The sequence below is a fragment of the Meles meles genome, chromosome 5 (genome assembly GCF_922984935.1).
Source record: "Meles meles chromosome 5, mMelMel3.1 paternal haplotype, whole genome shotgun sequence".
NCBI lineage: Eukaryota > Metazoa > Chordata > Mammalia > Carnivora > Mustelidae > Meles > Meles meles.
Window position 1 is genome coordinate 149532618 of NC_060070.1, and position 15547 is coordinate 149548164.

The 15547-nt window shown below is 48.8% G+C and overlaps 1 protein-coding gene across 1 annotated transcript in view; it reads right to left on the reverse strand.

Moving 5' to 3' along the window:
- Window positions 1-15547, reverse strand: part of DCDC2 (doublecortin domain containing 2) — a 137307-nt gene that overhangs the window by 5153 nt on the left and 116607 nt on the right. The window contains exon 10 of the mRNA XM_046006600.1: window positions 2708-3010. Within this exon, the coding sequence (XP_045862556.1) occupies window positions 2708-3010 (303 nt within the window). The remainder of the gene's footprint in view (window positions 1-2707; window positions 3011-15547) is intronic.

The window sequence follows — 15547 nt, forward strand, 5'->3', positions numbered from 1 at the left end:
CACACCAGCTGTTCTTGTGTGAATCAGAGCTCACAAATTCTTTGTGACTATGATACCAAGAACCATCAGGTACAGAGATAAGGACAGGAAGCAAACCAAGTACCGAGGCAGGATTTCTCCAATGTTAGGAGCAAGCCTGCACTTGGACTTCTTTTATGCTGTTAAGGATCTTGTCTCATGTCCAATGAGCCCGCCTCCCACTAGACGGAAATCTAAGCGGATGAGCTCAGAATTCCCTGGTTTACAAGCTCTGCTCTGTGGAACCCTGCAGTCTCCACCGTCCTCGCAAGGGCCACCCGAGTGGGGACAGGAGGACTGGCTCCAAGGCCCTTTCCCTGCAGCCGTAACTGATGGTCTAGAAAGAAAAAGAAAAAATATCGGGACTCCCTTTTCACACTGTTATCTCAGGAAGTGTCTCCAACACCGCGTGACCTCCGTGTCTGTGGCTTGTGCTGCGTTTCTCCCGCTTCCCTGCTGTCTGTCTGTCTGTCTGTCATCCCAGCACACCGTACCTAAGAACGGCTACACCGGACAACACGGTACCTGCTGAACTGAACCTGGGGCCGTTCTAGAAACAAGCCGTCTTTTTGAAATAGTTAATCTTTAAGGTATAATTTGTAATTCCTATGGATCTTGGTTTTCGCATGTTCGATACGCTTCAGATGTACCTGAAGGAGCCCATGAGGGAGAATGGAAACAGCCTGCACTGTCCTTAGGGGAGAGAGGAGTGGAGCGAGATTCAGTCTCTCTGCGGGTGCCTGCCCTCTCTGGCATTTGCAGAGTTAACAGCCCTGACTCGTCACACAGCAGGGACCGAAGTTCAGATTCCCCGTCAGAACACCCCGGGAAGGCCTGAACTGCACGTTACAGGACCCTGATCTTGACTGAGGCCCGATTCTTATAAGACATCTGTTTTTAAAAGCTGAATTTACAGAATGGACAGACAGGTCCCCCACTGGTTTCGGTCAGCTGTTTGAGGGGATAGCACTGAACTAAAACCCAGAGCACTGCGAGAGGCACTCTTGGACCTCACGACCAAGGTCCCACAGAGGGTTTGCGCTCGGGTTTCCTGCTGGAGACTTTCCTCAAAGGCAACAGTAACAAAGAGCTTCATGAAGCCGACTGCCGTGGTTACCACATCAGTGACAGTGAGGGCACCATCCTCCACGTTACGGTGCTTGGCGGGTGATGCCCCCAGATGAGCCATTTCACTTCCCTTGAGAAAGTGTGTGTGTGTGTGTGTGTGTTTCTTGAGATGTTCATTTTGTGTCCTTATTGAGGGAAAGAGAATCATGTTATGGACTGATTTCCTTTTCTAATTTTAGCTACAAACAACTTCAGGAGACAAATTTTCGCTCATTTCCAGTGACTCTGCAGAACGTCATATGGGGAAGTTCTACCTGACTACAACTGTGATTCCCTCACCTTAAGGGAAGATGAAACAGGAGACACATTGAGTGTTTTCATTTAGATGCTGAGAATGTATTCATATAAACCAGACAACAGATTACAGACGACTCTGCCGGTTATTAAAACCAGGCCACAAGAAGGTTTTGCTATTTTACCATTACTAAATTTGGTTCCCCCTGCCAAGCAAAATAAAACAGATGAGTCCATAGTACATCATCAAGAAAACCACAGTCATGACACCAGGTGTCAGGAATAAAGACATCCAGGCCCACGGGAGAGGTTACAGCCTGAGGGACCGGGGCCCTGAACAGAGGAGAGACAGGCGGGGTTCATTCTCCTGGATGAGAAGAAGGCTGCGGAGTGCATCCTGCCTCTTACGCTATGACATTGACCTTGACTCTATTCTCCAGTCTCTAATTTAATCATCCAACCTCTGGAAGGATGCCTGCACGTGAGGCTCTCCTGCTGCAGGGACCCTAGCAGGAACACGGGCTAGGAAGGAGCCGTTACAATGTCATTCCTTACCCTCTTGGTCTAATGAGTAGCACCATGTATTAATAAATGCCTGGTGCATCGAATGCTTGATTCAGTTCCTCCCTTTAATGGGAACTAACCAAGTGAAACTTAACAGAGTATAAAGAAGTCACCCGTGACAGAAGGGATGTTCCTTCTTTCATGTCTAGATCTCATGGCCTTGATGTTCATTTCTTGTCTGTGCCCCCCCGGATCTTAACTTACTTGTATTGGTTCATATTTGTTATATACGTTCTCGGGAGCCTCTGCCAACTCCGTAGGATGAGACGAGGGATGGGAGGGTGGATGGATGAGTGATGTGTGGATGGGTGGGTGGAGGTGTGGAATGGGTCGATGAGTGGGTGGATGGCTGGACAGACGGATGAGTGGGTGGGTGGGTGGGGACAGACGGACAGAGGGGTGAGCGGGTAGATGAGTGGGTGCATGGCTGGACAGACGGATGAGTGGGTGGGTGGGTGGGGACAGACGGACAGAGGGGTGAGCGGGTAGATGAGTGGGTGCATGGCTGGACAGACGGATGAGTGCGTGGGTGGGTGGGTGGGTGGGTGGATGACAGGACAGATGCGTGGATTCTCTGAGAGGTGGATGACAGTACTTGTTAAGTAATTGACAAGTACTTAACAAGTGTTGAGTCCTTCCCGGCTCGGTAGTAAGTGGCTTCAGTGCAAGTCCTAAGTGCTTGGACAACTCCCGAAGTGCACGGGCACGTGCACCGCACACACATTCATGCACGAACACACGTGAGCACCAGCAGCAGAAGTACCTCGCCCTGGGCACCGCCAGCTCCTTGCGACTTGACGTCCTCCTCCACGGCCTCCTGAGGCTCGGGATTAACCTGATCCAGCTCCTCGCCGTTTTCCTCGTCGGTGCCTCCGTTACCGCGGGCGGGGGCCGCCTGCTCCTCGCTGTGACCCGGGACGCCCTCGGCCTGCTCGGAGGCACCTGGTGCCCCCTCTTCTCCTCCTCCTTCAACGGCACCGTTCATTCCCGAAAAGTCTGCTTTCTGCTCTGCATCCTTGGTCGCTTTTCCTCCGTCTTCCTCCTCATCCACGATTTCCGCTGGCCTCTGGCGGGTCAGAACGAATAACGGAGGAAAGTCAGCAGGGCGACAGAGATTCTCCACCGCCCGTTACGACGACGTGACGATGACCACACCACAGTCACGTAAACGTCCTCACACGCGCACAGCGCTCAGCAGCGGACAAGGCGCCAACCTTCCCCGAGAACCCACGGCGCACCGCTCTTCGCGAGGGATCTCCCGCACTGGCCCTCCCAACAGCCCTGCGCGGTTGGTGTTAGTCCCCTTCTACGGGGGAGAAAACCAAGGTACAAAGAGACCAAACAGCTCGCCCAAGATCCCGCTGTGTGGGAGTCAAAGAGCCAGGACTGGAACGAGGCATGTGACTCCAGGAACAGTGCTCATAAGCCCTGCAGCAGAGACGAAGCCAGACTGTAGGGCCTTCGGCCCATACCTAGTGGAGCGTCCAGCCCAGAGGAGGAGGTTAAAAAAAGTCTCTGTGGAGAATTCGACCTCCCCACCGCGGTGCCTGGTGTGTATTTAGATCACAAGATGCAGAGCGCGCAACGGTGCTGGTGCCGGGACGTGAGGCCGGGACGTGAGACCAGGCCTTCCAGCACCACACGTGGCCCGCTGCCCACACAATGCCTGGGGCTCCCGGCGTATCTCAAAACACAAACACGCTCATGCAGCTCCAAGGCCAAACCACTCTATATCCTTCCTATAAAAACGGTAAGTGCTCAAGAGTCTATGAGCCCAAATTAGGCAATTTTCAAGTTACTTGGATACATGTACACCTGCTTTAAAAGACAGCAGGAGGCTGACTTCCAGAGCCAAGACTTGGGAGAAGGGCCTGGGCTCAGGGCTTGGGCGGGTACTTACTGGCTGTCACCTCCTTTCCATGAGGGCCAGAGTCCCCAGGTGTCACATGAGAATATCATAAAACATGCAGGGGGGGTGAAGGAGAGAAGTTACACTCGGTGCCTCCCACCCTGCTTGGCATATCACGTCTTAAAACACCAGGGTTGCCTCCCATTTGCAGGACACGCTCTGTCCAGGAGTCAGATGTTTCACTGCCTGTGATAAAATAACAGCTTGTCTTCTGAAGAACAGGACAGGAAGAAGACAGGATTTTCTCTAAGTTAGGACCTAGACCTGCCTCTTTCTGGTTGACACCGGACAGGTCACGTGGTCCCCCAGCACCTATAAAATGAGGGTCTGAGATGAAATTCACCCGGGCCACCCCCAGTTCCAGCCCTGGAAATCCCTTCTCCCCAAACCACTCTAACGCTTGTTAGGAGGTCTTAATGGTCTTCTCGTAAAAGTCAACGTAATACGCTCCATTTTGCAAGAAAACAAAACAAAACCAGTGGACTAAAAGTTCAGGACAAAATTCCACACAACATTACTTCGAAGAGGAAAAGAGATGAACCGTGAAATCTCGCTTTCTGTCCAACATAGTGCCTCAGTTTTGACAGCATGATGTCAAAGATGCACTTGAAAAAAATGAAAGAAAAAAAATTAATTGTTCTTAAGATATTCCAGTGACCATGGCGTTGGCTATCACACAGCTTAAATCACAGTATACGGTGAGGCTGGGTCTCCCACATTTCCGTTTGGACGTTCAGGGTCGAACGGCGTGGGGCCCCCACGATCCCTAAGCTTGCTGCCCGGGTGAGGCCCTTGGGAAGGCCAAATGCGGGATAGAAATGGGCATGTAGGGGGGTGAATCCGCCAGATGGTGTGAAGAGAGAAGACGGAGACTTACGAAATGGAACCTGTGCGGGGTTAGGGTTTCGTGCTTTGATGTGTGAGACCGAGATGAAGGGAGGTGAGGAAAACCTCCAGTTTCCAAGAGGCAGAGCCATATGCGCCCATGCCCACACCCCATCCCACTCTCTCTCCAGAGAACACTCATGGCAAAGCCCCGAGACAGACTTCCTTCCAGCGACGAGCCACGGAAGAGTGTGCTGAGGGACAGGACAGGCACGGTCGTCGGGAGGGCAGGGGAGAGGAAATATCCAGGCCAGAGGGGGTGTGTATGTGTAAGGAGCAAGGGCTTGGAGGGGGCTTCCTCAACAGGACCCCAGGACAGAGAGGGGACTGCGGTGGGAAAGAACTAGAACAAGGAGCCGACTCAGAATCACTGTGGGCCGCTTGCCATGCCCATGTCACAGGAGCCCAAGGAAAGGCCGAAGGGTCTCGGGCCCAGAGCCCACAAGCTCCTTCCTTAGGGACTCTGAAGGACGTGAGGGGCACTCCCTGTGGGACCCTAAGAGACATCTGGAAGGCTGGGTCACCGTGACTCGGGAGTGGGCCTGGGGTCACCCCTCGGCGCTGAGCAGCACTGGGGGTGCCGGACATTTGGAGACAAATCTGACAGGAATCAGGGAGCTCAGAGCCGGGCAGGCACCGGGCACACCGTAAACAGCCCAGCGCAGGGGTCCGGAAAGGGACCTCGGGTGGTGGGCATGGCAGCCTGCCACCCGGGCTCGGTCACGGCGCCCGCTGCGAGCCCACGGGAACGCTGTGTGCAGGGGCAGTGTGTCCCCGGAGTCCCCAGCTCCCGTCTGCGCTGAGTGTTGTGCCCTGTGCTTGCACACGCGTCACTTCGTGAGACCATCCCGACACCCCTGCCAGGTCTGCCTCTTAGGCCCCCGCACACGTCAGGAAAAGGAGGAGCCACGCAACCCCAACAGCATCACACGGCAACGACCAGGCAGGGCGGGGACTGGAACCCAGGGCCACAGCTGGCCCCCGGGGCCCAGTGCTCGTCCTTAAAGACATACCACGTGGAGCTTCTCCTTCACGCGGTCACTGCGGCGAACACCCCCGCGTGTCCTTTCAGCGGCTGGAGCTGTGGCTCCGAAAGACGCAGCCCCGCTTCAATGTGGAAACAATCACCGAACATTTCCAGATTTCTCTGAAAGACTTTCGGCGGGATCCAGGGAGGGCGCGTCCTGAGGGGGCAGGGCAGAGTCCCCGAGGTGTTACACAACAAAACTCCAGAAATACCACAGCGCCAGGGCCAACGGGAGCAGAGTTCTTTTTAGATTATTTCTGAGAATTGGATAATGGTTAGTGTACCTAAACTCGCCCCATTCGGAGCAACATTTAGTTTTGGCTTTAAAGGGAAGTTATAGAGAATTCTATAATAAAAACATGGAAGATAATGACAGAGAACACCCCAAGTTCACTGCCATCATTCAGGAGCACAGATCTGTCTGTCCCTTGTCTCTCTGAGAATCTGTTACAAGAACACGCTAACGTCTATTGAGGTGACGACTTCCGTGTCGAGTGAAGTCTGTTTTCCTTTCCATGAAATCTTGATTTATTCTGAAATGTGGGAAAATAGTGTGAGTTGGTTTTTAGTTTTTAGTTTTGCATTTCTCATCTCACTCTTTTTTCCTCATTCCCAATTCCCAAACACATATACATTTTTTTTTTCTTCTTCCCTCACCTCTGTCCAAGGAAGGAGACGCCCAGCCCTGAATTCAGGCTCTGCTGTCCCCACCGTTAGGAGCGCTGCTGTAAACACACGGGCTCACCCTCCCCGCCCATTCGCTCTGTTACACTTTCCCACCACGGCTGTCTCACCGTCATCCCACGAAGCCACACCTGGTTAGCTCAGCTTTACGAAATGGAAGATTAAGGTGCTGCACTAAAAGCTGGATCCATTTAAATAAGATGGTAATGGGAGTTAAAAGGCTTATAATGCTTTAAAATATCCACAGTGTAGAACACAATTTATTATTACTACGACACTACAACTCAGGCCAAAAAAAAAAAAAATCTGCTGTGACAGATCTGTAATGAATAAATGAAAAGCAATGTGCTTTTTGGTGTAATCTCCTTTGAAGCAGACATTAAATTATTAAAGATGTTTCCAGTGCATACATCAATCAAATCATCCCCAGAAGGAACACTGGGTTTCACACCCATACACACACACACACACATAAAATCTATACCATGGCGAGGACCTTCAGAGAAGCGAAAGAACGCCCCTTCCACAAGACGGTGGGGGTCCACAGTGGGAGGAAGGGAGGAGGGAGAGTCAGCAAGCCGCACACTCCCCCAATCCTTGCCCTCCTTCTCGTGCTGCAGAGAAACTCCCCAGGAGGACGCTGGTGCCCCTCGCACGATGCTGCCCTGACGTATGGCCCCGGCAGCGGGACGCCCACAGTGGAGAGTCTACTCAGATGAATGCCGTTCTTAGAGGCCTTGGGATCTCCCCTCACAGCAAGAACAGCTCTTCCCGGGGGGGGGGGGGGGGGGGGAGGGGCAGGCTGTGAGTTAGCTCTATGCAGAGCCAGGCACAGAAGGTCACTTACTGTATGATTTCATTTCCACAAAAATACACAAAACATTCAGAATAGGCCAATCTATGAAGACAGAAAGTGGATTCGTGGTGGCCAGGCCTGAGGAGAAGGGAGAATGGGGAGAGGCTGCTTACTAGGCAGGAGGTTTTGGGGTGCCTGCGTGGCTCAGTCGGTTGAGCGTCTGACTCCTGGGTTTCGGCTCAGAGCATGATCCCGGGGTCCTGGGATTGAGTCCTGTGTCAGGCTCTGTGCTCAGCTAGAAACCTGCTTCTCCTCCTCTCTCTCTCCCTCTGCCCCTCCCCCTGCTTGCACACACTCTCTCTCTCTCTCTCTCAAATAAATAAATAAATCTTTAAAAACATAGGCATAGGGTTTCCTTTGGGAGAGATGAAAATGCCCGGGAACTAGACCGAGGGAACAGCTGAACAACACCGTGAGTGTCCGAAAGGCCCCCGATCTCTCTATTTAAGAACTGTCCATGGTTTGTTGTATATTAGCAGAATCTTCAATTTCTTCTCTTCTCTTTTCTTTCTTTCTTTCTTTCTTTCTTTTTTTTTTTTTAAAGATTTTATTTATTTATTTGACAGACAGAGATCACAAGTAGGCAGAGAGGCAGGCAGAGAGAGAGAGGAGGAGGAAGCAGGCTCCCCGCCAAGCAGAGAGCCCGACGCGGGGCTCGATCCCAGGACCCCGGGATCATGACCTGAGCGAAAGGCAGAGGCTTTAACCCGCTGAGCCACCCAGGCGCCCCTCTTTTTTTTTTTTTTTAAGAGAGAAAGAGAGGAAGCACGCACGAGCAGGAGGGGAGAGGGACAGGAGAATCAAGCAGGCTCCGTGCACCGCACAGAGCCCATCGCAGAGCTCGATCCCATGGTCCTGAGATCAGGACTTGAGCCGAAATCAAGAGTCAGATGCCTGACCGACCAAGCCACCCAGGTGCCCCTCTTGCTTGTACTTTTAAGGAAGCCATGTGCCCCCACTCCTGACCACCAGGTAGAGCTGTGTGGCACCTCTCTGTCTGCTAAGATGCCCTGGGAATGTACCACCTGAGCAACCAGCCTCTGGGTATCTCCCTGCTTTACTGGGCAGTTACGCTCCAGGCAGACACCTCCCTTGTCTCAGGTGTCAAACCTTCCCTTCACAGACTGTCCTGTGACTCCTGGTGGGAAGTCACTGCTGGTGCGGAATGAATGAACTAACAAAAAGATCGGAGAGGAGCAGCTCACTTAGAATTAAAATACAGAAAGTGCTAGAAAAATATTCCTAGTGCCCCACCCCCTCCACCAAAAAAAAAAAAAAAATCTTACAACTATTTAATGTCCTCAAAATCCCCAAGTAGTTCTCAGCCTCTGTGCATTTAGCTGGACCTGCCCTCTGGCTGGGATGCGGGCACTGGCGTCGAGTCAGTGAACAAGGCTCAGGGACATGGAGCCCATGTTCCATCCCCACCTCAAAGAACCCTACAACGATCCTGGTAATGTTAGTAATTCAGATAAGAGAGGTAGACACAGCAGCCAAAGGGAAGGGCTGGGGAGTATGGGGAGGAAGGAGGAAGGATCCCAAAGGAAAAGATAAGACTAGGAAGTAGCAATTCATCTGGAGGGAGGTGAGAGAGGAGGAAAAGGAACAGGAAGGAAAAAAGGCCTTTTCGCCTGAGTCCCCACAAAGTCACTGCACCCAGTCTGGGTCCCGCCAAGTCACCGCTGCACCCAGCCTTTCCCCTCTTTAAAAAAAAAAAAAGCATATTATTTATCATAAGCAATTGCTCTTACAAAGCTCCACTAGAAAGCTTCCATATTTCTCCTTAACAACACGAGTGTTGGTATTCCAAGTGCCTTTTGCCTGCATGCGCTTATCTGCGTGTCTTACTATTTATTTCCTAACAGGCAGTCTGAGATAATGGTTGATTTGGATGGCAAGTCAGGAAAGGTCTGGTAGTTATTAGCGCCGGCTGCGTCCTCATGGGGACTGCGCCGAGGATTCAGGATTCCTAGAGTGAGCATGCAGTGACTAAGGTTAACTCGAGATTCCTGCGTGGTGAGAGGAAGGGAGATGGAATATGGAAATCATATGGAAATGAGTCACAGAATGTCGAAAGTGTCAATTACTTGGAGGGTAGTCACGGACAGCTGGAGCCGCTTGGAGGTCGTGCACTAGAAACCCCCATCACACCTCTGACCGCCACAGCAGCACCCACACTAGACACGGGAGAGACATTGAAACAGAGACTACAGCTGAGGTCCTGCCCTCTTGAGAAGTAAATATTTATTTGTCATATTTACACTGAGGTTCCCTGAGGATTATATGTAAAGGTTTAAGACCCCGGTTATCTGAGAGAACAGTGCAAGTTAGAACTTTCTAGTCAAGGTAACCACTTGTGTCCTCCTCCCTAGTCCCTAACCTCCTTAACCGCCCTAACCACCGTGTCTCCTCCCCAGTCCCACGGGTCACTGAATCCTCCCTGAAACCCACTCCTCCCGGGAGCCGAGATCAGCACCAAAAAGAAACAAAATGACAGAGATCAGTATCAAAAAGAAACAAAATGACAGAGATCAGCACCAAAAAGAAACAATGAATCCACTTCTCAAGTAACATTTACCACCTTCCCTTGCCGCTTTGGGAAAGAGGGGAGGGTCTGTTTCAGGCTCTCCGCGGAAAGTGTTTCTGTGGAGTTCTGGCAATGGGGTTGCAGACATAGCAGTCACCCTACGTGTTTTTGTTTCCGTTGCCATGGAAACTCAAAGTCATCCCCACCCAAGCTGAATGAGGTGTTTGGAAATACTCAATTTCAGTTTTTCATGAAAACGAAATACCACTTCTGGTTTTCAGCTTTCACAGAGGGGAAGAGAAAAATAAATAAAAGATTTAGATGTGGTTTGAAGTACCGTGACCTATAAAAAAGGGGGGTTTCTGTTCACAGCTGCAACCCTGCAAGGACAGAGCAGAGTGAGGCTCCAGCCGGGCACCTGCCGAGAGCTGGCCCACCCGAGCCCACAAAGTTCCCCCGTCCTGAGACACCCATACGGGAAGACAGAATACACTGTAAACATAGCCAGATAGCATGAGACTATTTTAGTCATCATTAGGGAAAAAAAAGATCTCCATTAAGTTCTCTCACTTTAGAAGTAAATGTTGATTTTTCTCTCACTTACATCAGAAATCCCCAAGGGCTACGTTTTAATGTTTAACGCCATTTCCATCAAGTAAACACAAATCTAGAAACAGGATGTTGCAAAGAGCCCGGCTGAAGATGCACAGGGAAGTTAAGAAGCCAGATCACCCCCATCTCAGCTCCCGCAGCGAAGCACGAGCCCTGCGGTGGACGTGCACTCGACTTGTGGAAAGGCTGGGACCTGGAAGGATGTGGAGACGTTGTTTACACAACGATCCCGGTCGCTTCAGTGAAGGCGGTGACAGCCAGGGAGCCCTCCACACACACGGCATGTGTTGCTGTCTGTGGGAAAACCAGAAGCCCCTAATCTCCCCCGTTGCCCTCCCTCGAGGTGCTGAGAGAGAGTTCCAAGCTGGAAGCCCCGGGCACCTGCTGGGACACCTCCTTCAGCAGGCTGCGGCTCTGCAGGAAGATGAGGCCTTGTGTCCTCGATGGCAAACTAAGGAGCTTGCACCCAGGTCCCTTCTGGTTTTAAACATCTTATAATTCTTACTTTCACAAATACATTCCATGGAAGTGGGCCTATGGGTCTGGTCCGAAAAAGCAGCTCCCTTTACCTTTCTGTGTCTTTTATTATGCGTGGAACAGTAATGCGGAGAAGCTCTCCATCTAGCTTGCCTGCCATAGGAGAGCCCGCCGGTGGTGGCCGATTGCCCGTAAGCGGCAGTTTGGGTAAGCGGCGACACCACGCGCGGGCGCGGAGAACAGAACTATGTCAATGGGCACCTTGGGATTTCAAACCTTGCTCTTTCTGGTTAGACTACAGATTTTTATTTAAGATTGATTGATTTATTTGAGAAAGAGAGAGAGAACACACAAGCAGGGGAAGGCGTGCAGGGAGAGGGAGAAGCAGACCCCCCCCCCCCCCACTGAGGATTCGATCCGAGAACCCTGGGATCATGACCAGAGACAAAGGTAGACACTCAAATGACTGAGCCACCCAGGTGTCCCAACTACAGGTTTTTTTAGTTTTTTTTTTTTGTGTGCGGTGTTATGTCAAATGCCCCCAGGGTCTGGGCAAAGGACACAAGCGTGTAATCCAGGACCAGTGTTGGTCACACAGTGTGCTGGGGTCTGGGGTGCACTGAAGAGTGTCCAGGCTACTGAGGAGATTCTGTGAACCTTGTGCCAGCCGAAGAGTCTCTTGTGGGGGATCTGGTCAGGCTGCCCGTTTCTCATCACTAGTGGAGGTTCTATAAAGACAGTTAATTTTCCCTGGGATGAATTAGTGTGGAAGGGATTCCTGGTTAAATACAGCATGTTGAACAAATGTGATTTTTTTTTCACTTAGCTCCCTTCTGACATCCCTCTAAATTGTCAGTAAAGGCAATTAAAAACAAAACAAAAAAACAAAACAAAACAAAAAAAAAACCATGACCCCATAAGGGCACAGAAGCCTGGGAAGGAAATAATAGCCATAAAAATCTGGGAAAGCCAATGGCTGTGGGGCCAGTGACAGCAGAACCGATGCTGCTAAAATTTGCCCCTGTGGGAGGGGAAGCCAAGAAGCAGACCTCTGCGCGCTGAAGGACCTACAGAAAGCTAAGGGACAGGCAGCACCATCTATCTCTGGAAGAAGGGGCGTACGTGTGACTAAAAACAGGGGGACTGGCTTAGAGTCTTTAAAAGAAGTACCAAGACTCCCAAGATCCCCTCCCTGCCCTTGAGAAATACAAGAGTTTTCTTCTCTAAAGATGTTGAACTACAGGGGAGCCAGACTCAGCACAGCTGAGAACAAGGGCACCACGGGCACCATACTGAAACCAAGAAGTATACATTTCTAAATAGCAAGATCTCCAATGCCAATGCCCCACCCCACCATCAAGTCCCCAAATGCTCACATCCAGGCTGACACCCAAAAGACTCCATTCAAAGGAAAAAGAAAAATGAGAAACGGAAATCTACCAAAGAAATGGCAGAAAAACAATCATCCTACAGTGAAACTCCTCCAACCCAAGGAGCTGAGCCTATGCATACAGAGTTTCCCTAGTGCTTCACCCTAAAATCATACATACACCTTAAAGACATACACCTTAATGTGGTGTACTTTAAATTGATAGAATGGTGTAGGCCAGATACATTGTAATTAAAAAAAGAAAAAACTCTAATCAGACAGCCAAGAAACACCTCTAACATGAAGACAGAAATTAAAACCTAGAAAGAAATGAAGAAACACAGAAGAAACAAGAGATATTGCAGGAAAAGAAAGTTTAAAATAATAGATGAATCCTTGGAGATATAAAGGAAGCTATCACATCCATAAAACAAGAACAAGAGGTTATAAAAATGAACATTCAGAGAATATGAGACAAATTAAAAACAAAATATGATGACAAGGGAAATAAATCAAGAGATGGAAGATAAACGCTGAGGCTTTTTGACTTTAAAAGAACTTGAGAAAATAGTAAAAAAATTATAGATATGAAACATAGGAGAAGTGGAGGGTCAGTCTAAGAAGGCCTGTATTCAAATACTTGGGAGTTCCAGACAGAGTAGAAATGGGGAGAAGGAAACTCAAAGAGATAGTTCAATATTTTTTTTTCCTGAACTGAGAAGCATTTCAAAAATTAAAAAGCCCATTAAGAGAGGTCTCCGACTTCAGTTCACGTCATGATCTTGGGGTCCTGGGTTGGCCTTGCATTAGGGGCCTGCACTAGGGAGCCCTTCCCCCTACTCATGCGCTCTCTCTTTCTAACAAAAATCTTAAAAACAAAACAAAACAAAAACAAAAACACAAAAACCCACTTAGCACCCAGTACAGTAAGCCCAAAGAGCTGCAACAAGGCACATAATGGGAAATTTCCAGAACATCAGAAACAAAGGAAAGACCCTAAATGCTTCCAAAGAGGGAAAAAGGATTCTTTACAAAGGTTCAGGAAACAGAATGGCATCAAACTTCCCAATTGCGCTTCTGGATGGAAAGGACAACAGAGCGGTGGTTTCAGAATTCTCAGAGAGATCATTATCTCACCTCAAATTTTACACCTAGCCATACCTATGGTGAAGTTTGAGTAGGAAAAAAAAGACACACTCGGACACATAAAGTCTCAAACACAACATGCTTCCCAGAAGGCCACTCAGGGTGAATTCCACAACAAATGAAGGTGTGACCAAGAAAGAGGGAGATGTGGAATCCAAGGGAGAGGAGACCCATCCCCTGAGGAAGTGAAGGAGATTCCCAAGACCATGGTCAAGAAAAATCCCAGGATAACTCTAAAAAGCAGATCCACAGAACACGGAACCAGCCTGAACCCGAGGACTAATGTGTTTGAGAGAAAAAGATGACGGTGAAATGTCACCGTCACTGCACACGCTGGCATACACAAGGCGAAACCCACCACCTGGCAGAGTTTAGAGATGGCTTGGTAACAGTTACACAGAAAAGTAAGCAAATGAATAAAAAAAAAAAAAAAGCAATTACTAAAATAGGAAGAAGGGAAAGAGTGTTATGCAGGAATGTAACCAGAGTCCACCCTGTGGCTCAACTCACAAGGCCGACGTAGCAAAAATAACGTACAGATTAAATACTGACTCAGCCAAAATCGTCATTACGAGCGTGGAAAGAAAGAAGGAGAGAGTCGTGCATTTGTGTGTTTGTGTGTATGTGGCCTTATTAGGGGGTTGGGGGAGAAGAGTTGGTAAGAGATCTAAACAGCCAGCTTCCCCAGTCATTAAAGATAAAGTTAACGGTATCAACATCTGAAAACTAAAATCAAGAAACTAAATACTTTATTGGGGTGCCTGGGTGGCTCAGTGGGTTAAAGCCTCTGCCTTCGGCTAGGGTCATGATCCCAGGGTCCTGGGATCGAGCCCCGCATCGGGCTCTCTGCTCAGTGGGGAGCCTGCTTCCTCCTCTCTCTCTGCCTGCCTCTCTGCCTGCTTGTGATCTCTGTCTGTCAAATAAATAAAATCTTTTTAAAAAAAAAAAAAAGAAACTTACTTTATCAAATTTGGGATGTCACCTACTTAAAAGGATCTCCATTAGTTTAGGTACCTCTTAGAATTTAAAAAAAAAAAAAATGCCAACTAAACTACGACATGCAATCACTTTCAATACCCAAAGATTTCAGAGGTATTAAAATGGAAGGGAGGGAGGAAGTATGGTTTAGAAATACAATGGTGTGTTCTGTGAGAAAAAGCTGAATGGGTTCAAATGGGTTATCTCTGTGGAAGAGGAATGCAGGTGGGGAGAGGTGAGGAACATGGTTGCTACTTTTATTGTAATCTTTGTTAAATTGTAAACAATATTATATATTATACATGTAACTTAATGGCTAATTAAGTTTTAGATAAACAAAGAAGAATATGCAACAGAACTTCCAATTTTAAAAAAAACTTTCACTTCTCCAGTGTTCATGACACAGCTTAAATGCTATTTAATGAAAACTACTTAGCATAAAAACAGCTTGTAATTCTCATGATTTTACTATTCAAAATCATCTACAAATGGATGAGGAGAGTTCTGCCCTCTTCTGTAAAATGGAACAAAATCCAAAATATAACTTCTTATTTGCCTATTTTCTAGGTATTTGTTTGCTTGGGCTTCTGAGATGGTGGGTTCTCCTGCCTGATCCGTAGTTACAGAGCAAGCTCACTTCTTGCCTCCTTCGCTTGGAAAAGCATCCATTTAGAAGAGACACAATTTGGAGTGTGCACACACCAAAAAAAACCCTAATTTCTAAAAGAATACTTTATTCTTGTTAGACCTGAACTCTCTCCTGAGAAAAGATATTCATTCTGGCCTCCCCAAATACATTTTTTAAAACATGCCATTCTTCAGTTTCCCATGGGTTTGGAAGTAGTTAGATCCAGGGTCGTCTAAAAAATGACAAGAGTCTGAACGCTTGGACAGAGTTTGGCCATGTTCTTGGCTGGAATGAGTCCACATCTGCACACACTTAAACACACCAACACTCATACAGGAGACACAAGGACTCTGGAAGGTCTGGAATTTTACCCCACTCACAAGTGTCCTCGTTAGCCTGCCATGATTTCAGAGATGTGGCAGAAGACATGAGACTCCCGGGTCAGAGACAAAGAATTTTATTGCTCACGGCAACAGCAGTAGCCAGAGCATCACCACAAGCACCC